The sequence below is a fragment of the Pinus tabuliformis genome, chromosome 1_2 (assembly GCF_031772625.1).
Source record: "Pinus tabuliformis cultivar Carrire ecotype Pingquan chromosome 1_2, CPIR1, whole genome shotgun sequence".
Taxonomy (NCBI): Eukaryota; Viridiplantae; Streptophyta; class Pinopsida; order Pinales; family Pinaceae; genus Pinus; species Pinus tabuliformis.
In genome coordinates, this window is record NC_142298.1 from 91487243 (window position 1) to 91511730 (window position 24488).

Sequence of the window (24488 nt, forward strand, 5' to 3'; positions counted from 1 at the left end):
TCCAATAAATTCTAAACAAGGAGAATATTGTTGAGAAAATTTCTCAACAAAATTCCAAGACCTAATCCTACCTATATACTAATGTAAGCATTATTTCAAGTATTAATTTATATAATTTAATCCTACCTATATACTAATGTAAGCATTATTTCAAGTATTAATTTATATAATTTAATTCTTTTTATAATTATTAATAATAATAATTTAAAATAAAGTTAAAATTTTGAATTTTTATGATTTTTGTTTAAGTTTAGCTATGTTAAATGTCTCTGTATTCATGCTTATTTGTGTTTACGGGCCATTTAATTTATATGGTTGTGCTAGTAATTAAATGGTTACAATATAGATTCTATGTTTTCAAAAAAATGTTAAACAATAACACAATTTTCTAGAAATTTTGTTAGTGTAATAGTAAGTATAAAATTAAGCTATATTTTCATCCACCCTTAACCTTGAATAAATAGAAATAACAAAACTGTGAATCATTTATGGTTTTCCAATTCTACTTGGTAAAAACCACTAAAAAGTAATTAGCCAGCCCTAATTGCAGTAGTATTTTTTTAAATTGGTAATCGCCACCATCTTCTACTACCAATTATATGTTTCATTTAAACATATATTTCATTTAAATAACCATGATTCCAAATTATCATAACTTACTGCCAATTAAAACAAATATTATAAATATAAATTAACATCAAATATATTTAACAATCTTTACATCATTCATAAACAAAAGCATAAAAACACACCATTATCACCTTAATACAAATATTACTATTTATCTATATTATTTATTTTTTATATATTAAAAAATTTAATAAAAGAATTCATTAACAGATCATTATTATGGAAAACCTCTTATGCACTCTCTCTCTCTATAATGTGCCACAGTATGCAAGTTATTTATTTACTTTATTAAATTACATTTGGAATTATCAATTAAAATTAATATGTTGTTATATATATTTGGTTTTGGAGTATGTTGTAAAATGCTTTGTTTGTATAAGAGTTTTTTTAATGTAAGGAAACATGTTAATAGGTTCAAGATCCACAAGAGTGAAAGTCTATTTTTTTTATCGACCACTAATTGTGTTGTTTTTTATTAAGAGTGATGAGTCAGCATATATTAGTAGATAGCAGCTAAAGATGGTTGTCTTCACTGTTAATTTGACAACTAAATTATGATAGGTTTCTATCATACAAAAAACAAATAGCTTTAGGTGTTGTATATCTATTATATGTTTTGTAATTTTTATTGAATTCTGCGAAACAAATCTTTTGCTATTTAAAATACATTTTCAACTATATATAAATTCAACAACCTAAAAAAAGGTCAAAAAACATTCACATTGTGAAAAATTTACAACTCAAAATTGTGATTCTATCCAATAGAAAATTCTAAACAACATCAACCAAAATATAATTAAAAAACTAAAATTAAAATAGATAAACTAACCGATACTCTTATCCTCCGTATTTACTATTTTCCATATGCTGAAGCCTAGCGACAGTCACCGGAAACCACAATAGAAATAATAATAATTGTACTCGGAGTTGTCTATAATGCGACTTTTTGGAGATTCCGGTGACGGAATCCGGCGGAAGAAATTGAGATTAAATCATGATTTGTTGCAGTTAAAATGGTTTTTTAACTGCATATTTGGATTCAGCACCCTGAAAAACCCCTGGGACGCTTTGATTGTGCACAAACTAGCTATCAAACTTGCGATTCCAATAAATTGCTGCCGGATTTTCACGGAAAAACCTGCCGGAAAAACTTTCAAAAAGTCGCGTTATAGACAACTGCATTGTACTCAATCTACGTACATTCCAATGTTTATCCCAAACTGATTTAGGTTGTTCGGAACAGTTCCATAAAATATATCACCGGAAAAATAGTAAGTCTTCGCAGTTGAGAACATTGCGAAATTATCAATAACCTTTATTGATCTAACTCTCGGGCCGTTAGATCCACGTTCTCCGCCTTCAAAGTTGATCTGACTCGCAGGGTATCAAAGCCATGTTCTCACCTTCCTGAGGTCAGAGAATTCACATTTCGGTAAAGGGAATGCAGTGCGTAATTCATGGTTTCAAGTGCTCATCTGCGGTGGGGCTGAAACCACGTGGCATGGGTAAGCGAAGCAATAACTACGGAATTCAAGATGTAGAGTTATATTATTTACTACCGTTTTATTGGGGCACTAACCCTACTGAATTTTATTGGTAGACGGAAACTTATGAGGTGGTGGCAGTACGCCCAGCTGTAGCATGCCTATTTATTTACAGCGAGGGGTTATAGCTATGTAATGAGGGCCGAGGCACAAGTATTACATTAAAATACATTTTCAGAGCAATGGCAATGAAGGGTTCTGGAGAAGAGGGTCAAGTGAAGTTGTTAGGTGCTAGTATCAGTCCCTTTGTGGCGCGGGTTCGCATAGCACTTGCTCTTAAAGGGATCCATTACCAGTTCGTAGAAGAGAATTTACAAAATAAGAGCGAGCTGTTACTGCAGTCAAACCCTATTCACAAGAAGATTCCAGTGCTTATTCACAATGGAAAGCCCGTTTGTGAATCTATGATTATTGTGCAGTACATCGAGGAGGCGTGGGGAAATAAGGCACCAAATCTTATGCCCAAAGATCCATATGACCGAGCCATTGCCCGCTTCTGGGCTGCCTTTGTAGACGATAAGGTGATCATTTACCTATTAAGAGTATTAATTGTGTTTTTTTTTTACATCTTGTAATTAATAAGTTAATGCTCTTTATATGTGGCCTCAGCTGGTGCCATGCCTTAGGGGAGTTTTCACTAGCCAGGGCGAGCAGCAAGAGAAAGCGATACAAGAATCGGTGGCAAACTTTCTTATATTGGAGGAAGCTCTGCGAACGAACCCCTGCTCCTCGGGGAAACTGTACTTTGGAGGAGACGAGATCGGCTTTGTTGACATCGCATTGGGTGGTCTCTCAGGATTTGTGAAAGCCCTGCAGAAGGCTATTAGTTCTGTTTTGATAGACGAGGAGAAGATGCCGCTGTTAAGCGCATGGATGGATCGATTCTGTGAGGCCAATGGAGTGAAAGAAGTTATGCCCGATCCGGCCAAGGTACTGGAATTTATATCCGCCATGAGAGTCAAATTTACATCACCACCTGCTGCCAAGTAGGGGAAGCACTTCGGACACAAAAGTAGGGACAGATATGAGATAGAAGACATTATTTTGATTTATGTGATCCTCTGCCATGTTTTATTTTTCCGTTATCAGTGTGTAATGTGAATAAGTCTATTTGGTACTTCGATTTCAGGATGGAATAAAAACAAAAATGCAGTGCAATGGAATAAAAGTCTATATGGTACTTCGATTTCTGGATGGAATAAAAACAAAAATGTAGTGCAATGGAATAAAAGCAATATGAGCGTTGGTTAGTGTTTGGCGTTATTCCTCTACATTGATTAAAACTGTTCTGTTCATTTTTGTCAACAACAAAATCGATCAGCAAGTTTCTATCAATAAATTATTTTGTCAACGACTAAAAAAACTATTAGCAAATTTAGTCTTATCAAATAAATTCAGGATATTTATATGAGCCCTATTTGCAGGTTTATCAATGAAATCTTTATTCATGGGGTATCATAATTTTACCACACTACACGCTAAGGCTTATACTTCATGATAGCATGATTTCCGATAATTAATATTACATTTGAAGATTTTCCAATCATTTCTAAAAACCAATCTTTCGTGAGAACATGATTATCATTTCCGATAATTAATATTACATTTGAAGATTTTCCAATCATTTCTAAAAGCCAATCTTTCGTGAGAACATGATTTCAATAATTAAGTACTAAATTTTCACATTCTCAAATCACATAAAAAAAAACTATGCAATTTGCTGCTTTTTTTTTTATCATATGCCTCATATGTCTTTCTTTCTCTCTCATATTCTTGGAAACTTAGAGTTTTCTTGGAACACTCTTGGAGGGTGTGGCATATTTGGATTCTTGGAGCAAGAAGGAAAAGGAAGTGCAGGAAAACACGAGAGGACATCGAGATCAACAGCTCACATTTTGCTTGTAGGTACTAAGTTACATGTATGCTTTCCTCAATAGCTTGGACATGCATGGCATATGCATGTGGTTTGTTGGTTGTGATCTGTCATGGGCATGGCGGATGGCCGAGATTGACAGTGGATTGCTTGGCCTTGCCATTTCCTAGATAGCCATGGAGGTTGTGGGTTTATTTTTATTGTTTTGTTTTGGTTGGTTCTCATGCTTCCTTAGCTTGGGTTGAGTTATTAGTCCTCAAGCCTTTATTAGACAAATACTCTCTAGCCCTGTAACAACTTAGTTGAGTTATTAGTCTCGTAGTCTTGGTTGGAAAAACGCTCTGGATCCCTTGGTGAGTTGAGATACTAGTCCTAAAGCCTTGGTTAGACAAATGTTGCGGAGCCCAGTAAAAGTTGTGGCTTGAGTTACTAGCCTTGGAGCCTTGGTTGGACAAACACAAAGATCAATCGAGGATGGTTTGGTGATATCTGATCGTGAGATGGAATCACTGTTTGATGGGTTGAGGTAGTTGGCCTCACGAAGCCCTAAATGGTTTTGGATTGATGTGTCTTATGAGATCCCACATTTATGCTTGGAATATGGAACAAGGGTGAATGGTTGAAGAGAGATTTGGCTCAGCCATTCTACGGTCGGTGGAACATGGAAGTCCCATCACGAGTTTGGATTTTGCATCATCAATATGAGGCTATTTTTCCTTGTATTTATATGAGAATTATAATGGATTATATGTGGTTATATGGTTGTGATTTCAATGGCATTTCTGCTGCCATTATATTGGTTATGTATGTGTTTTATGACTGTAGCTATGTGTGGCTCTCATCATGTTTTTACTTGTAAATGAATGTGCAATGTATCTATGACCTAATGGATGAAATGGCAGTTGATGTGATGAGGCATCATTGCTACTTAGTGATTCTCAGCTAAGTATAAGACCCTTATGCTTAGATCTATTATTTACACCTGTAGATTACATATTTGTGATATGTTTGATGAAATGTTTTTCATGCCTGGTAGGGGTCAAGTAAAGGTCTTATTCAAGTGATTGCATTTATACTGTTATTTTATTGTTTTGAAGATATGATTCAATTTTGGGCAGTGACCTGGGCTTTTGGCTTAAAAAAGTGGCTCAAATCCCGGGGACACTCACACAACACTGTGCAAAAGAGTCATTGTATGCTGGCTTGTAGGCCTGTGAGAGGATCTAGAGGTCCCTAAATGTTGGCATGACCATAACATGAGACTTTCCAGAGGTCAAGTGGTCCAAAAGCTCAGTGGGACTCAGGGGCTAGTTGGCAGAAAGGTTGGATTGGTTCCTAAGGATCCTAATGTTGATGTTGAATGTTTGTATGATGTGTTTCCATCGGTTCCACTTCCTTAACGTGTCTTAGGAGGTCGAATCGTATCATAGTGGCCTCTTGTCACATGTATGACTGGTTATATGTTGTTATATGTCACTTGGTTACATTCTTATATGTTTGGTTGCATTCTTGTATTTTTGGTTACATGTATCATTCTTGTAGGTTTGGTTACAAGTATTGTTCATTTATGTTTGATAACATGTGCTTACCTACACGTGTGGTTGGTTACACATTGCTTATGCATGATAATGTTTGTATGTGGTCAAGTTTACAGTGTTTTAGTTGTCGTTATCATGCATGAGGTTGTGGTGTGTGTTGTTGTTAAGGTCATGCATTGATTATTGGACACTAGCTAGATGATGATTACATGGTCGTATGCTTATGTGTTATGTTTCTATATGTTGTCATGATTATGTTATACATGTATCACGTTGATTTTTTTATCTTACAGATAAGGTATCATCCCCGAGCTATACTAAGGTACGTTGGCTTATTATGATTTGGTTTAGCTGACATGATATACCGTGCAAGAAGAAATATCAAATGGCTTGTAATATGGTAGACTACAAAGACTCTCCCTATGAATCAGAAGAGAAGTATGGTGTTGGGAATTATTCAGATTTGGTAGACACAATGAGAAGTTTAGAGGAATAAATAAGGAGTTGTAAGACAGACAATGGTTGAATCATACAGGCACAAGAGAAACTAGTAGAGGTAAATGCAGTGATACTTCAGAGGTTGTCACATTTGTAGCGACAAGCACCACTTCGGATCAGCGATGAGTAGGAGGAAAATACTAATGGGGCATATGGTAGTAGGTCGTATCATGGTCACAGGTCAGATGGTGGTGACATGATCAGAGATGATAGATTGTTGGACACTCCGGATAAGAGGAGGGATAGACACAAGTACCATTCTAGTTATGGTTCTAATAAGCATGATGATCGGTATCGTTATCATCCTTACAAGAGGAGTGATAGGGGGATACTTTCCAGATGAGTTTAAGAAAACAAAGCCACCTACTTTTGATGGAGAAATGAAGAAGTCACAAGATGCAGAGACATGGTTTCTTGGTGTGAAGAAGTTCTTCAGGTTGCATGATTATTTTGAGAACATGAAAGCCATAGTAGTTACATTCAATCTCAAAGGTAAAGTAGAAATTTGGTGGGAAGATGTGAAGAATGTCAGAGGTATACATGTGGAAGATTTGACTTGGAATGAGTTTTAGTAGCCATTCAAGAAGAAGTATTTGTGAGAGAGATACTTTGATGACAAGGCAAAAGAATTCTATGAGCTAAAGATGGGGTCTGAGACAGATGACGAGTACACTAGCAAGTTTATGGAGCTATTGAGGTATGTGCCTTACGTCAAGGAGGAGAAGGCCAAGATTTAGAGATTCGCCAGTGGGTTAACATTGGCATTCAAAGATAGGATTGAGTTTGATGAGCCTAGATCATTGGAGGAGAGCAGCCGAAAACTAAAGCATTGTTATGAACAATTGAAGTAAGTTATTTATGGAAAATAGTAAATATATATTGTGCCACAGTATGCACAATATATATAAATAGTAATATTTGTATTAAGGTGATAATGGTGCAAGTTATTTATTTACTTTATTAAATTACATTTGGAATTATCAATTAAAATTAATATGTTGTTATATATATTTGGTTTTGGAGTATGTTGTAAAATGCTTTGTTTGTATAAGAGTTTTTTTAATGTAAGGAAACATGTTAACAGGTTCAAGATCCACAAGAGTGAAAGTCTATTTTTTTTATCGACCACTAATTGTGTTGTTTTTTATTAAGAGTGATGAGTCAGCATATATTAGTAGATAGCAGCTAAAGATGGTTGTCTTTACTGTTAATTTGACAACTAAATTATGATAGGTTTCTATCATACAAAAAACAAATAGCTTTAGGTGTTGTATATCTATTATATGTTTTGTAATTTTTATTGAATTCTGCGAAACAAATCTTTTGCTATTTAAAATACATTTTCAACTATATATAAATTCAACAACCTAAAAAAAGTCAAAAAACATTCACATTGTGAAAAATTTACAACTCAAAATTGTGATTCTATCCTATTTTCTAGAAAATTCTAAACAACATCAACCAAAATATAATTAAAAAACTAAAATTAAAATAGATAAACTAACCGATACTCTTATCCTCCGTATTTACTATTTTCCATATGCTGAAGCCTAGCGACAGTCACCGGAAACCACAATAGAAATAATAATAATTGTACTCAATCTACGTACATTCCAATGTTTATCCCAAACTGATTTAGGTTGTTCGGAACAGTTCCATAAAATATATCACCGGAAAAAGTCTTCGCAGTTGAGAACATTGCGAAATTATCAATAACCTTTATTGATCTAACTCTCGGGCCGTTAGATCCACGTTCTCCGCCTTCAAAGTTGATCTGACTCGCAGGGTATCAAAGCCATGTTCTCACCTTCCTGAGGTCAGAGAATTCACATTTCGGTAAGGGAATGCAGTGCGTAATTCATGGTTTCAAGTGCTCATATGCGGTGGGGCTGAAACCACGTGGCATGGGTAAGCGAAGCAATAACTACGGAATTCAAGATTTAGAGTTATATTTATTGGAGCACTAGACCCTGCTGAATTTTATTGGGAGACGGAAACTTATGAGTTGGTGGCAGTACGCCCAGCTGTAGCATGCCTATTTATTTACAGTGCGAGGGGTTATAGCTATGTAAGGAGGACCGAGGCACAAGTATTACATTAAAATACATTTTCAGAGCAATGGCAATGAAGAGTTGGGGAGAAGAGGGTCAATTGAAGTTGTTAGGTGCTAGTCTCAGTCCCTTTGTTTTTCGAGTCCGCATAGCACTTGCTCTTAAAGGGATCCATTACCAGTTCGTAGAAGAGAATTTACAGAATAAGAGCGAGCTGCTACTGCAGTCAAACCCTATTCAAAAGAAGATTCCAGTGCTTATTCACAATGGAAAGCCCGTTTGTGAATCTATGATTATTGTGCAGTACATCGAGGAGGCGTGGGGAAATAAGGCACCAAATCTTATGCCGAAAGATCCATATGACCGCGCCATTGCCCGCTTCTGGGATCCCTATTAAGAGTATTAATTGTGTTTTTTTTTACATCTTGTAATTAATAAGTTAATGCTCTTTATATGTGGCCTCAGCTGGTGCCATGCCTTAGGGGAGTTTTCACTGGCCAGGGCGAGCAGCAAGAGAAAGCGATAAAAGAATCGGTGGCAAACTTTCTTATATTGGAGGAAGCTCTGCGAACGAACGCCTGCTCCTCGGGGAAACTGTATTTTGGAGGAGACGAGATCGGCTTTGTTGACATCGCATTGGCTATTAGTTCTGTTTTGATAGACGAGGAGAAGATGCCGCTGTTAAGTGCATGGATGGATCGATTCTGTGAGGCCAATGGAGTGAAAGAAGTTATGCCGGATCCGGCCAAGGTACTGGAATTTATATCCGCCGTGAGAGTCAAATTTACATCACCACCTGCTGCCAATTAGGGGAAGCACTTCGGACACAAAACTTGGGACAGAGATGAGATAAAAGACATTATTTTGATTTATGTGATCCTCTGCCATGTTTTATTTTTCCGTTATCAGTGTGTAATGTGAATAAGTCTATTTGGTACTTCGATTTCAGGATGGAATAAAAACAAAAATGCAGTGCAATGGAATAAAAGTCTATATGGTACTTCGATTTCTGGATGGAATAAAAACAAAAATGTAGTGCAATGGAATAAAAGCAATATGAGCGTTGGTTAGTGTTTGGCGTTATTCCTCTACATTGATTAAAACTGTTCTGTTCATTTTTGTCAACAACAAAATCGATCAGCAAAATTTAAACGACACTGTTCCGTTCGGTTTCTATCAATAAATCATTTTGTCAACGACTAAAAAAAATATTAGCAAATTTAGTCTTATCAAATAAATTCAGGATATTTATATGAGCCCTATTTGCAGGTTTATCAATGAAATCTTTATTCATCGGGTATCATAATTTTACCACACTACACGCTAAGGCTTATACTTCATGATAGCATGACTTCCGATTATTAATATTAAATTTGAAGAGTTTCCAATCATTTCTAAAAACCAATCTTTCGTGAGAACATGATTTCAATAATTAAGTACTAAATTTTCACATTCTCAAATCACATCAAAAAAAAAACCATGCAATCTGCTGCTTTTTTTAATCATATGCCTCATGTGTCCTTCTCTCTCTCTCATATTCTTGGAAACTTAGAGTTTTCTTGGAACACTCTTGGAGGGTGTGGCATATTTGGATTCTTGGAGCAAGAAGGAAAAAGAAGCGCAGTAAAACACAAGAGGACATCGATATCAGCAGCTACGTCAGATTTTGCTTGCAAGTACTAAGTTGCATGTATGCTTTCCTCAATAGTTTGGACATGCATGGCATATGTATGTGGTTTGTTGGTTGTGATCTGTCATGGGCATGGCGGATGGCCGAGATTGACAGTGGATTGCTTGGCCTTGCCATTTCCTAGATAGCCATGGAGGTTGTGGGTTTATTTTCATTGTTTTGTTTTGATTGGTTCTCATGCTTCCTTAGCTTGGGTTGAGTTATTAGTCCTCAAGCTTTGATTAGACAAATACTCTCTAGCACTGTAACAACTTATTGAGTTATTAGTCTCGTAGTCTTGGTTGGAAAAACGCGATCCCTTGGTGAGTTGAGCTACTAGTCCTAGAGCCTTGGTTAGACAAATGTTGCGGAGCCCAGTAAAAGTTGTGACTTGAGTTACTAGCCTTGGAGCCTTGGTTGGACAAACGCAAAGATCAATCGAGGATGGTTTGGTGATATCCGATCGTGAGATGGAATCACTGTTTGATGGGTTGAGGTAGTTGGCCTCTCGAAGCCCTAAATGGTTTTGGATTGATGTGTCTTATGAGATCCCACATTTATGCTTGGAATATGGAACAAGGGTAAATGGTTGAAGAGAGATTTGGCTCAGCCATTCTACGGTCGGGTGGAACATGGAAGTCCCATCACGAGTTTGGATTTTGCATCATCAATATGAGGCTATTTTTCCTTGTATTTATATGAGAATTATAATGGATTATATGTGGTTATATGGTTGTGATTCCAATGGTATTTCTGCTGCCATTATATTGGTTATGTATGTGTTTTATGACTGTAGCTATGTGTGGCTCTCATCATGTTTTTACTTGTAAATGAATGTGCAATGTATCTATGACCTAATGGATGAAATGGCAGTTGATGTGATGAGGCATCAATGCTACTTAGTGATTCTCAGCTAAGTATGAGACCCTTATGCTTAGATCTATTATTTACACCTGTAGATTACATATTTGTAATATGTTTGACGAAATGTTTTTCATGCCTAGTAGGGGTCAAGTAAAGGTCTTATTCAAGTGATTGCATTTATACTGTTATTTTATTGTTTTGAAGATATGATTCAATTTTGGGTAGTGACCTGGGCTTAAAAAAGTGGCTCAAATCCCGGGGACACTCACACAACACTGTGCAAAAGAGTCATTGCATGCTGGCTTGTAGGCCTGTGAGAGGATCTAGAGGTCCCTTGATGTTGGCATGACCATAACATGAGACTTTCCAGAGGTCAAGTGGTCCAAAAGCTCAGTGAGACTCAGGGGCTAGTTGGCGGAAAGGTTGGATTGGTTCCTAAGGATCCTAATGTTGATGTTGAATGTCTGTATGATGTGTTTCCATCGGTTCCACTTCCTTAACATGTCTTAGGAGGTCGAATCATATCATAGTGGCCTCTTGTCGCATGTATGACTGGTTACATGTTGTTATATGTCACTTGGTTACATTCTTATATGTTTGGTTGCATTCTTGTATTTTTGGTTACATGTATCATTCTTGTAAGTTTGGTTACAAGTATTGTTCATTTATGTTTGATAACATGTGCTTACCTACACGTGTGGTTGGTTACACATCGCTTATGCATGATAATGTTTGCATGTGCAAGTTTATAGTGTTTTAGTGGTCGTTATCATGCATGAGGTCGTGGTGTGTGTTGTTGTTAAGGTCATGCATTAATCACTGGACCCTAGCTAGAATGATGATTACATGGTCGTACGCTTATGTGTTATGTTTCTATATGTTGTCATGATTATGTTATATATGTATCACGTTGATTTTTTTTATCTTACAGATAAGGTATCATCCCCGAGCTATACTAAGGTATGTTGGCTTATTATGATTTGGTTTAGCTGACATGATATACCGTGCAGGAAGAAATATCAAATGGCTTGTAATATGGTAGACTACAAAGACTCTCCCTATGAATCAGAAGAGAAGTATGGTGTTGGGAACTCTTCAGATTTGGTAGACACAATGAGAAGTTTAGAGGAATAAATAAGGAGTTGTAAGATAGACAATGGTTGAATCATACAGGCACAAGAGAAACTAGTAGAGGTAAATGCAGTGATACTTCAGAGGTTGTCAGATTTGTAGTGGCAGGCACCACTTCGGATCAGCGATGACTATGAGGAAAATACTAATGGGGCATATGGTAGTAGGTCGTATCATGGTCACAGGTCAGATGGTGGTGACACGATCAGAGATGATAGATTGTTGGACACTCCGGATAAGAGGAGGGATAGACACAAGTACCATTCTAGTTATGGTTCTAATAAGCATGATGATCGGTATCGTTATCATCCTTACAAGAGGAGTGATAGGGGATACTTTCCAGATGAGTTTAAGAAAACAAAGCCACCTAATTTTGATGGAGAAATGAAGAAGTCACAAGATGCAGAGACATGGTTTCTTGGTGTGAAGAAGTTCTTCAGGTTGCATGATTATTTTGAGAACCTGAAAACCATAGTAGTTACATTCAATCTCAAAGGTAAAGTAGACATTTGGTGGGAAGATGTGAAGAATGTCAGAGGTATACACGAGGAAGATTTGACTTGGAATGAGTTTTAGTAGCCATTCAAGAAGAAGTATTTGTGAGAGAGATACTTTGATGACAAGGCAAAAGAATTCTATGAGCTAAAGATGGGGTCTGAGACAGATGATGAGTACACTAGCAAGTTTATGGAGCTACTGAGGTATGTGCCTTACGTCAAGGGGGAGAAGGCCAAGATTTAGAGATTCTCCAGTGGGTTAACATTGGCATTCAAAGATAGGATTGAGTTTGATGAGCCTAGATCATTGGAGGAGAGCAGCCGAAAACTAAAGCATTGTTATGAATAATTGAAGTGGAAGTATGAGAGTAAACTAGATTGGAAAGGTAATGCCAAGAATAAAGGAAAATGGGACAAGAAGCGAGTAATACCACAGGATTCAAGTAATAAAGAGAATGTTGCACTACCTAAGAGGTTCAATGGATCAGATAGAGGACAGGGACATCGATTTGAGGAGGAAAATAAGGAGCCTGTTTAGTGTTGGACTTATTGTATTGGTCTCATGTTTCCTTAGCTTGCGTTGAGTTATTAGTCCTGGAGCCTTGGTTGGAAAAACACTTTGGAGCCCTGCAACATCTTGGGTTGAGTTACTAATCCTGCAACATTGGTTGGAAAAATTCTTTGGAGCCCTTGGTGGGTTGAGTTACTAGTCCTGGAGCCTTGGTTGGACAAATGCTTTGGAGCCTGATAAAACCCTTGGGTTGAGTTACTAGTTCTAGAGCCTTTGTTGGGAAAACAATCTGGAGCATTGGAAGGCTTGGATAGAGACCAATCTGATGATGGTTTTTTGATGTTCGACCATGAGGTGGAATCACTATTAGATGGGTTGAGGTGGTTTGCCTCTCGAAGCTTTGGATGGTTTTGGATTGATGTGTTTTATGAGATCCCATATTCATGCTTGGAATATGGCACAGGGTGAATGATTGAAGAGAGATTTGGTTAAGCCATTCTACGGTCGGGTGGAACATGGAAGTCCCATTCCAGGTTTGGATTTTTCATCATCAATATGAGGTTATTGCCCCTTGTATTTCTATGAGTATTATACTCGATTATATGTGGTTATATGTCGATGGTATCATTGGTATTATGATAATAGCTATGTATGGCTCTCATCATGTTTTTACTTGTAAATGAATGGACAATGTATCTATGAGCTAATGGATGAAATGGTAGTTGATATGTTGAGGCATCATTGCTACTTAGTGATTCTCATCTAAGTATGAGACCCCTATGCTTAGATATATTATTTACACTTGTAGATTACATATTTGTGATATGTTTGACGAAATTCATGTCATGGCTAGTAGCGATCTAGTTAAGGTCTCATTCAAGTGATTACATTTTTACCTATCATTTCCTTGTTATTTTACTGTTATGAAGATAACATTTAATTATGGGCAGTGACCTGGGCTCTGGGCTTGAAAACGTGGCTCAAATATCAAGAACATTGGCATAACACTGTGTAAAAGAGTCCCTAAACGTTGGATTATAGGCCTTTGAGAGCGTCTAGAGGTCCCTAGACGATGGCATTCCCATACCGTGAGAGCATTTAGAGGTCAAGTGGTCCAAAATCTCAGTGGGACCCAAGGGCTGGTTGGCAGAAAGGTTGGATTGGTTCTTGAGGGTCGTAATGTTGATGTTGAATGTCTATATGGCATGTTTCTATTGGTTCCATTTCCTTAATGTGACTTAGGAGGTTGAATCATATCATAGTGATCTCTCATCACATTTTTACCCCGACTGGCCAGTTTCTTGGCTAGATGTGGGAGGAGGGTGTTACAAAGTGGTATCAAAGAATGGTTCACCCCTTAGATTGGATGGGTTTTGTGTTGGTCATGCATGCATGTCATTTTCATGTGTGTCTCTTACACTTGCATTCTATGTGATTGTTGCATTTGCATAATATTGATCATGGTTGTAGTGATGTCATCATGAGAAACTTGATTTTGTTATTGTGTAATGCATCGTCAGGAGTGTATGATTGGTTACATATTGTTATATGTCACTTGATTACATTCTTATATGTTTGGTTGCCTTCTTTTATCTTTTGTTACATATATCATTCTTGTAGGTTTGGTTACAAGCATTGTTTGTTTATGTTTGATTACATGTGTTTATGAATGTGTGTGGTGGGTTATACATTTCTTATGCATGATAATGTTTGTATGTGGTAAAGTGTATAGTGATGTAGTGGTTTTTTTCATGCATGAGGTCGTGGTGTGTGTTGTTGTTAAGGTCATGTATTGATCACTGGGCCCTTGCTAGAATGATGGTTGCATGGTTGTATGCCTGTGTTAGGTTTATATATGTTGTCATGATTATCTTATATATGTATCACGCTAATTTATTGATCTTACAAACAAGGTATTCTTCCTAAGCTATACTAAGGTACGTTGGTTTATTGTTGTTTGCTTTAGCTAAAATGATATACCTTGCAAGAAGGAACATAAAATGGCTAGCAAGATGGTAGACTACAAAGACTCTCCCTATGAATCAAAAGAGCAGTATGGTGTTGAGAACTCTTCCTATTTGGAAGACACACTAAGAATCTTAAAGGAAGAAATAAGGAGTTGTAAGGAAGAAAATGACAGAATCATACAGGCTCAAGAGAAACTAGCAAAGGAAAATGGAGTGATACTTCAGAGTTTGTCATATTTGTAGCAACACGGACCACTTTGTATCAACTATGAGTAGGAAGACAAAACTAATGGGGAATATTGTAGTAGGTTGCATGGTGGTCACAGGTCAGATGATGATGGGAACTCTAGATAGGAGGAGGGATAGAAATAGGTACCATTCTAGTTCTTGTTCTAACGAGCATGATGATTGGTATTGTTATCATCCTTACAAGAGGAGTGATAGGGGATACTTTCCACTTGAGTTTAGGAAAGAAAAGCCACCTAATATTTATGGAGAGATGAACAAGTCGCAAGATGCAAAGTCATGGTTGCTTAGTATGAAGAAGTTCTTTAGGTTGCATGATTATTTGGAGAACATGAAAGCCAGAGTAGCTACATTCAGTCTCAAAGGTAAATCAGATAGTTGGTGGGAATATCTGAAAATACTAGAGGTATACATGAGGAAGGTTTGAATTGGATTGAGTTTGAGTGACTATTCAAGAAGAAGAATTTGTCAGTGAGATACTTTGATGAGAGGGAAAAATAATTCTATGAGCTAAAGATGGGGTATATGATAGGTGATGAGTACACTAGCAAGTTTGTTGATCTACTGAGGTATGTGCCTTACCTGAAGGAGGAGAAGGCCAAGATTCAAAGATTCACCAGTGGGTTACCAATGTAATTCAAAGATAGGATTGAGATCGATGAGCCTAAATTATTAGAGGAGACCATCCAAAAACTAAAGCATTGTTATGAACAATCAAAGCACAAGTCTGAGACTAAATCAGGTTGGAAAGGTGTGCTAAGAACAAAGGAAAATGGGACAACAAGCGAGTAATACCAAAGGATTTTGGTAATAAAGAGAATATTGCACCACTTAAGAGGTTCAATGCATCAGATAGAGGACAGGGACATCGATCTGAGGAGCAGAAAAAGGAGCCCGTACAGTGTTGGACTTGTGGAGGGGATCATCGCAGGAGGGAGTTTCCACAGTATCAGGGTGGTAGGCTTCAAATATATAGTGCACAGGATGCATAGACTGTTGTGGATGTTGGTCAGAGTGCTCCTCGTATTTATGCAACATCGGATAACAAACAGGAAAACCATCATGTGTCTATCATTCAGATGGACGATAAGCTTTATGATCAGGTTATTTCTATTTTGATTTACTCTAGATCTAATTATAGCTATCTTAGTCCTAACTTGGGGGATAAGTGTGGTTTGAGGAAGGAATTTCATGTAGAATCTTGGTTAGTGCAATTGGCTACAGGTACAAAGAAGTGAGTTCATAATTAAATAAGAGTTTGTGTATTTTATTTGAATGGTATGCCTACCGCAACACATTTGAATGTATTACCATTGGGATCATATAGGATGTTGTTGGGCATGGATTGGTTGTATATTCATAGAACCAAGGTGGATTGTTATGACAAAGCTATTAAGTGCTTGGATGAAAATGGGGAACCAATAGTCTTACAAGGAAAGAAGAAAGCCACATTATTTAAGATGGTGACAACTATGCAATCAAAGCATAGCCATAGGAAAGGGCGTAAGTTATTTCAGTGCACATTTCTAGTGAGAAAGGTAAGGAAGTTGAGGTTGCAGATGTTTTCAGCAGGTACCTAGTTTTATAGTAGTTCAATGAGGTATTTCGTGAAGAAATTAGAGTTTCCACCTCACAGCAAGATAGACTTTTCTATTGAGTTGGTGCCAGGGGTAGCTCCGGCATCAAAACCACCTTACACGATGAGCACACCTGAGTTTGTTGAGTTGATGCTATAGTTGAAGGAAACGTTGGACAAGGGGTACATCAGTCCAAGTGTATCACCATGGGGTGCACTGATATTGTTTGTAAAGAAGAAATATGGTACTCTCAAATTATGCATTGACTACAGGTAGTTGACAAAGTGACCATCAAGAACATGTATCAGTTATTATGGATTGATGACTTGTCTGATCAGTTGAAGGGAGGAGAAGTATTCTCAAATATTGATATGACATCCAACTATCATCAGGTACACATCAAAGAGGAGGAAATTTACAAGACAACTTTCCAGACCACGTATGGTAATTATGAGTTTGTTGTAGTTCCATTTGGCTTAACTAATTCTCCAAGTGCATTTATGTGCTCGATGAATAGTGTTTTGTGTTCGTATTTGGATAAGTTTGTTATTGTGTTCATTGATGGCATATTAGTGTATTCTAAAAATGAGGAAGAGCATGCCGAGATTTTAGAAGCAGTGTTGATGTTATTGAGAGAGCATCAGTTGTCTGCTAAGCTCAACAAGTGTATTTTGTTTTAGACTGAGGAACATTACTTAGGACATGCTGTCTCTAAGGATGGAATTGCAATAGATCTAGAAAAGATAAGGGCCATTATGGAGTGGGTAGCTCCTAAGAATGTGGATGAGGTGATATATTTTTATGGGGTTGGCAGGTTATTATAGGAGGTTCATCAGGAACTTCTCATAGATTTCTAATCCTATCACATCATTGCAAAGGAAAGGTAAGAAGTTCGAATGGACATAGGAGTGTGAGGTTAGTTTTGAGCAGCTCAAGAAGTTGTTAACACATGCATCAACATTATAGATTGTATATCTGGATAAAGAATTTGTAGCATGCACAGATGCTTGTAAGAAAGGACTTGGTGGAGTAATTTTGCAGGATGGGAAAATGGTATGTTACGAGTCGCAGAAAATAAATGAGCACAAGCAGAACTATCCCATGCGTGATCTTAAAGTGGCGGCGATCATACATGCATTGAGTATGTGGAGGCACTATTTTCTTGGCAAGAGGTTTACATTGATGAGTGATCACAGTGGTTTGTGGTATCTATTTGACCAACCAAATCTGAATGGTAGGCAAACTCAATAGTTGGCTATGATCAGTGAGCTCAATTTCAAGATTATATATATCAAATGTGATGAGAACAAAGCGGCACATGCTCTTAGCAGGCGGGCGCAAGTAATTCACATAGCAGCTATGAGCTCCTATGGGATAGACTTACAAGATAGGATCTTGCAAGCAAGCCAGCAGGATGTTAGACATATGGAGATTATGCACATGTTGCAGCAGAGTATTGGTACCAATACATGTGATAGTACAAGTGTAGGTACAAGTAGTAGTACAGTTCTAGGTACAGGTGCATAGGATGTGGATTGTTGTCTTAAAACGGATGGATTTGTCAGATTCAAAGAAAAAACATATGTGCTAGACAGTAGTGAGCTCAAAAAGGTGATCTTGAGAGAGTTTCATGTAAAACCATATTCAGGTCACCCAGGTTATCAGAAGACACAGACAACATTGAAGAGATTTTATTATTGGCCGAACCTAAAGAGGGATGTAGCAAAGTTTTTGGCTAGGTGTTTTGATTGTCAACTTGTGAAGGTAGAGTGTAAACATACAAGACTACTACTACATTTGATTGCGATTCCAAAATGGAAATGGGAGGTCATTTCCATGGAATTCATCACAAGTTTATCAAGGACAGTGAGACAACATGATTCCATCATGGTTGTTGTGGATAGGTTGACAAAGGTTGAACATTTCATTCTAGTGAATTCTACATTCTTAGCTAGTGATGTAGCATAGGTATTCATCAAAGTTGTGTTCAGATTTCATGGCGTTCTGAAGAAGATCGTGTCACATAGGGATGCAAAGTTCACTTCCAAGTTTTGGAAGGAGTTATTTGTAGGTTTGGGCACAGAGTTGGCCTTCAATACAAGTTATCATTCACAGACTAATAGAAAAAAAAAGAGGGTCAACATGATATTAGAGGACATGTTGAGGATGTATGTGATGCATCATTAGGAAAAGTGGGAAGAGTACCTTCCACTGGTAGAGTTCTCTTACAACAACGGGTATTAATAATTTTTTAAGATGAGTCCATTTGAGGCATTGTATGAGCGGAGTTGCTATACTCCTATCAACTGGAGTGATCCAATTAACAAGGTTTTAATTGGACTGGACATGTTGGCAGACATGAAACATGAAATATAGGTAATCAAGAAGAATCTAAAGGCATCACAGGATAGGTAGAAGATTTATGCAGATCGGAACAGGTTTTTCAAGGAGTACCAAGTTGGGGAACAACTGTACTTGCACATCAAACCAAATAAGAGCTCCTTATGGATTAGATCATGTGCCAAGATGGCACGATGATTTTATGGACCCTTTAGTATCATTTAGAGGATTGGGCTAGTAGTATATCAACTTGCACTACCTTCGACAGTGAAATTCCATGATTTTTTCCATGTGTCATTGCTTAAGAAGTATGCTAGATATGTCGATCATGTGATTGACTGGTCTCTATTGCAGGTGGAACAAGATGGAGAATTAAGGCTGAAGCCCTCAGTGTATATTGCAGAAAAAGGTGCTCATGCTCCAGAATTGAGAAATCTAGTAAGTTAAAGTGAAATGGAAGCACTTGGGGCCCAATGAAGCTACATGGGAGATGGTGAATCATATGCAGAGTATGTATCCTTCCTTGTTTTCTAGTTGAGGCAAAGCAATTTTGGCATGGTTTTCTGGAATATGTACATATGTATATGGATGTAAATGCCGCCATGAGCTATGTTATAAAGTTCCAATAAGAAGTATGGGTGCCATGTCATTATGATGTTATGTAGTTATGTTTTCATGTTGATTTTCTTCTCATTAGGTTGATCATTGTAAATACCACATCGAGCTAAGTTATAAAGCTCTACGTACAACATTTTTGTGGTTATAGGTGTTGTTGAACATCGAGGATGGTGTTACCCGAAGGGGGAGGGTTCTATAACATCCCTAGTGAAAATTCCATGTAATAAAATTTAATAAAGGAAAAATAATAACCGCGGTCGATGGGACACTTATTCAAAGTTGAATGTTCGAAAAGACATCCTAGTGTGGGTGTTCATTGTAGAATTTCTCATTGTAGAATTTCTCATTGTAGATCAACAGATTATGCAATATACTAAAGCAAAATACCATATCTACTTCTACAACAGACTTGCAAAAGCTTAATCGAATATGAGTAAGATCAAATTGAACACATATAGCTGACAATGAGAAAGAAATCACACATGAACACAAAAGAATACTCTGGTGAAAGCCTCAGCTAAAAACCTCGATCTCTGTATTATCGTACAAGTGGAAATATGTTCATATTACATAAAGCTTTAGCTCACAAGCTATCCAGCTCTCAATACAATCGAACAATACAACTCACAGACTGAATAGACACAACATATGCCTTCCTCTAGCCCTCCAAGCTTCCTATTTCCTTGCGCAGTTTCTCCTGGGTCCTCAAGCTGCCACTTGTGTGTAATAATCCCTCACACACTGCTCTGACCTCTAAAATAACTGTGCAATCCTAAAGGAGATAATTCCTTCTGCATGGGTGAGTTTCCTATATAGGAAAATTCCTCCAACTGATAGTACATTGTCCCTTCCTCTGATCTCAACCAGGTCTCTGACTAAACTGACATGCATGAGTTATTTATGAGAGAAAATTCAATTATCTGAAGTGCTGCAATTACATGCATGCATGCATTAACTAACTGAACTCACAATCAGTTCCACAAACTGTTGGAACTAATCTAACTAGACTTAACTCAGATAACTGAGCTAACTAATTACAACTCATCCTGATCTCCTTAACTAAGGGATAACTTCCTCAATCAAAGGGATAACTATTGCATGTCTTCACATAGAATTCATGTTTGATTTCCTACAACTAATTAACTGAAGATGAATTAATTAATTATTTTATAAAAAACTGCTAAGATCGAATTCGAATTTTAATTCTCAATTTTAGTTCAGGGACTAACTAAAATTGGAATGTATCCCAAAATGCTATTTATAGTAGTGCTATTTTTAGCATTTCTTGTTGCTATTTTCAACACTCCCTTTCAATAAGAAAGGGATTATCTGTAACCGCAATCCTGTCTCTGTGGAACTCGAACTTGCATTTTGATAATGCATTTATCAAAATATCTACATCATGTTCCTTAATCGAAACATACAACAACAACATGATCCTCTTCACCACACAATCTCGAAGATGATGGTACCAGATATCTATGTGCTTGGACCTATCATGAAAAATTGGATTCACAGAGAGCTTGATACAAATCTGATTATCGTAGTAGATCACAGTTGGATCCATCCTTTGACCAAACAATCCCACTAGAATCTTCCGCATCCAAATGGCCTCACATGCTGCCTGACTGGAAGACATGTATTCAATCTCTGTTAAGCTAAGTGAAATTGACCTCTGTTTCCTGTTGTACCAAGAAACTGCAGCTGAACCAAGGTTGAAGATTCCTCCAGAAGTTCTCTCCTAGTCTAATGGACTCCCTGCCCAATCTGCATTTGTGAAGCCTTCAAGCTTCACTCCCTCTGTTCGTTTGTACCACAATCCAAACTAAGATGTGCCTCTGAGATATCACAACACATGCTTTTTTGCCTTCCAAAACAGCTTGGTAGGCTGAACCATAGCTTGACTTAGCTGGTTCACCGCAAAGCATAAGTCTGGTCATGTGTTCACTAGATACATAAGTGAACCCACAAGTTGTCGATAAACAGTAGTAGCTACTACCTCATCTGAAGTAGCATCCTCCTTCCTCCAGTTACAAGCTAGAGGAGTCTACATGGGCTTGCACTTATCCATGTGGAACCGCCTAAGTATCTCTTTGGCATCCTTGTCTTGAGACACAAACACTTCCCCACCCTTCTGCGACACTTCCATGCCTAGAAAGTAGTGCATAAGACCCATGTCTTTTATATCAAACTCACTTGCAAGTTCCTCCTTCCAAGACTTGATCAACTGATCATTACCTGTCAAAATCAGATCATCGAAATAAAGAACAATGATTAATGACTTACCTTCTACCATGATGTGGTAAATTGCATCTTCTTCACTCTTGGTGAAGCCCAACCCAGTGAAATAGCTGTGGATCCTGTTGTACCAAGCACGGGGTGCTAGCTTCAGCCCATACAAATCCCTCTTGAGTCGGCACACATGTGACTCATGATCAAAGGTCTCAAAACCTTCTGGCTGCTCAATGTACACCCCTTCCTCAATCTTCCCATTGAGGAACATTGTCTTCACATCCATCTGATGGATTTTCCAACCCATATGAGATGATAGTGCCAAAATCGATTTGATAGATGAGTACCTTTCTATAGGAGAAAAAGTCTTGTCGTAGTTGATCCCCTTGACCTGTGAGAAACCACGGGCAACAAACCTTGCCTTATGTTTCTCAACACTACCATCAGCTGCCTGCTTTACCTTGCAAAGCCATCTGGAACGCACCACTGACTTGTCCTGAGGTCTTGGGACAACATCCCAAACACAGTTCTGAATGATGGAGTCGTACTCCTCCACCATTGCATCAACCCAAACTGGTTGCTGCACTACCTGCTCACATGAAGAAGGTTCAGACTCTACACAATCCCCAACCAGGGCCATGTAACCAGTGTACCGCTCGGGCAACTTCCTCTGTTTGCGCTGAGAAGATGGTTGTCCCACATTCTCTTGCACATCCAGCATCAACCTATCAGCTTCCCTCGAGTGTTTCCACCCATCTTTGGAAGACTCGTCATGAGTGGATGTCTCCACTCTCGGATCCTTTGCATGAGGTTGCTCCACATCAATCGAAGGCTCCTCCTCCTTAGGAATTGAAAGTTCCTCCTCTGCATGCAACTTGAGCTCCCTCTCAAGTGATACTCGCATGGCTTTCTACTCATCGAACTTCAGATCTCTGCGTACCACTGTCCTCTGACTGGTAGGTAGGAACACTGGATAGTTGTGGGGTGTATCAGTGTACCCACAAGTATTTCGAACTCAGTTGTTGGATCTAGCTTCTTTCGGGCATCTTTGGTCACATGGCAATAAACCGATGATCCAAAGATCCTGAAGTGACTCACATCTGGTCACTTCCCAGAAAAGGCCTCCATAGGTGTCTTCATTCCCAGTATATGGTGCAGGCTTCTGTTCTGCAAGTATACTGCTGTATTGCATGCCTCAGCCCACAAATGAAGTGGTAGGCTTTGGTCATGCAACATCGCTCGAGATGCTCCCACAATCGATCTATTCTTCCTTTCAGCCACCCCATTCTGCTGTGGGTTATGGGGTGCCATCAACTCCCGTTTAATTCCTTCTGCAACGCAGAAGTCCTTAAACTGTTGGGAGACATACTCTCCACCATTGTCACTACGCAAGGCCCTTGTTTTCTTTCCATATTCTTTCTCTGCCAAGGCTTTGAACTCACAAAACCTCAAGAAGGTCTAATCATTCTTTTGCATAAAGTAGATCCAACATCTATGAGAAAATTCATCAATAAAAATAACATAGTACCTTTGTTTAGTGGTGGAGGCTATAGAGAATGGTCCACAAATATCTGTGTGAACTCTCTCCAAGATTGCTCCAGCTCTACTGTCTCGATCCTGAAAGGAAGATTTCACATACTTACCCAAGGTACAACCTTTGCATGTATCTGTCTGCTCCAGTTTTCCCTTGGGAAGTCCAGTAGAAATCTATTGCATGATCTTCAGGGCTCCATGGTGCAAGTGGCCCAATCTTCTATGCCATAGCTTGCCAACATCTTGGCTCTACACTAACTTAGCTTTGGAACTCAATGTAGCACAGTCGTCTACCTCTAGCTTGTAGAGATTCTTTACTCACATCCCGATCCTCTTGGTCTGTCTAGTGCCGATATGCCTCAGGAATACCTTTCCTTTACTAAAGACTACATCATAGCCTTTATCTTCTAGCATAGTAACGGACACAAGATTCTTCTTCAGACCTAGTACATACTTTACATGAGTCAGGGTGAGAGGAGCTCCATGCTCCCTCTGAAACACAACTATACCTTCACCTGAAACATGGTACTTTCCACCATCGCCCATCTCGATCCGCATCTAGAGATCCTTCTCCTCCAAGGTATTGAAAAGATTCTTATCGCCGGTCATGTGGAATGAAGCTCCACTGTCCAGGTACCAAACACATCCCACCATGAATGAAACCATGCATGTGATGAGAGAGAAATCTAACTCGAATTGTGAGGCCAGTGCCTCACCATCTAATCCCTTCGAGGATCCCTTCTTGGATTTCTTCTGTGGACAATTCGTAGCATATTTGCCCACCTCATGGCAATGAAAGCATCACACTTTCAATTTTTCAAACGTCTTCCCACCATGGGAAGAACTAGATTTGGAATGGGATGCCTTCCCTTTCCCTTTCCTCACCTTACTCGCTAAGGCTAGATTTTCCTCATTATCTTGCTTTGATGAGGATCCATCTCTCTGGTGCTTCTTCTTATCTCCTCCTACATTAGATCTTACCAAAGTCATTCCAAATCTAGCAGTTTCTCTCTTCCATTTATCGAGTCTTGGTAGCTATGCCAGCTCTTAGGAAGACTGAGGAGAGAAAGACTCACCATGTCATCATCGATTGTCATGATCCCTACACTTCCAAGCTCATCCCTATAGGTGGTGATCTTGTTCAGATATGTAGAGATCCCGTTGCCCTT

The 24488-nt window shown here is 38.2% G+C and overlaps 2 protein-coding genes and 1 pseudogene across 2 annotated transcripts; all 3 read left to right on the plus strand.

Moving 5' to 3' along the window:
* Window positions 1-2248: 2248 nt before the first annotated feature.
* Window positions 2249-3291, plus strand: LOC149204589 (glutathione S-transferase U17-like). The gene is made up of 2 exons (XM_089393320.1): window positions 2249-2695; window positions 2784-3291. Exons 1-2 carry the CDS (start codon window positions 2357-2359, stop codon window positions 3162-3164), a joined length of 720 nt encoding a protein of 239 aa, XP_089249446.1. The 5' UTR covers window positions 2249-2356; the 3' UTR covers window positions 3165-3291.
* A 4895-nt stretch (window positions 3292-8186) lies between these two features.
* LOC149204590 (glutathione S-transferase U17-like) lies at window positions 8187-9174 on the plus strand. The gene is made up of 2 exons (XM_089393321.1): window positions 8187-8519; window positions 8579-9174. Exons 1-2 carry the CDS (start codon window positions 8202-8204, stop codon window positions 8942-8944), a joined length of 684 nt encoding a protein of 227 aa, XP_089249447.1. The 5' UTR covers window positions 8187-8201; the 3' UTR covers window positions 8945-9174.
* Window positions 9175-15535: 6361 nt separating this feature from the next.
* The window catches only part of LOC149204591 (OBERON-like protein), a 50339-nt pseudogene continuing 41386 nt past the window's right edge, over window positions 15536-24488 (plus strand).

What these genes read in the sequence shown, in the direction of transcription:
- LOC149204590 (XM_089393321.1), top strand. Translation starts at nt 8,202, where the DNA reads ATGGCAATGAAGAGTTGGGGAGAAGAGGGTCAATTGAAGTTGTTAGGT. An exon ending in GCGCCATTGCCCGCTTCTGG is followed by an intron (nt 8,520 to 8,578) that starts GATCCCTATTAA and finishes TAATAAGTTAAT; the next exon opens with GCTCTTTATATGTGGCCTCA.
- LOC149204589 (XM_089393320.1), top strand. Translation starts at nt 2,357, where the DNA reads ATGGCAATGAAGGGTTCTGGAGAAGAGGGTCAAGTGAAGTTGTTAGGT. An exon ending in CTGCCTTTGTAGACGATAAG is followed by an intron (nt 2,696 to 2,783) that starts GTGATCATTTAC and finishes ATGTGGCCTCAG; the next exon opens with CTGGTGCCATGCCTTAGGGG.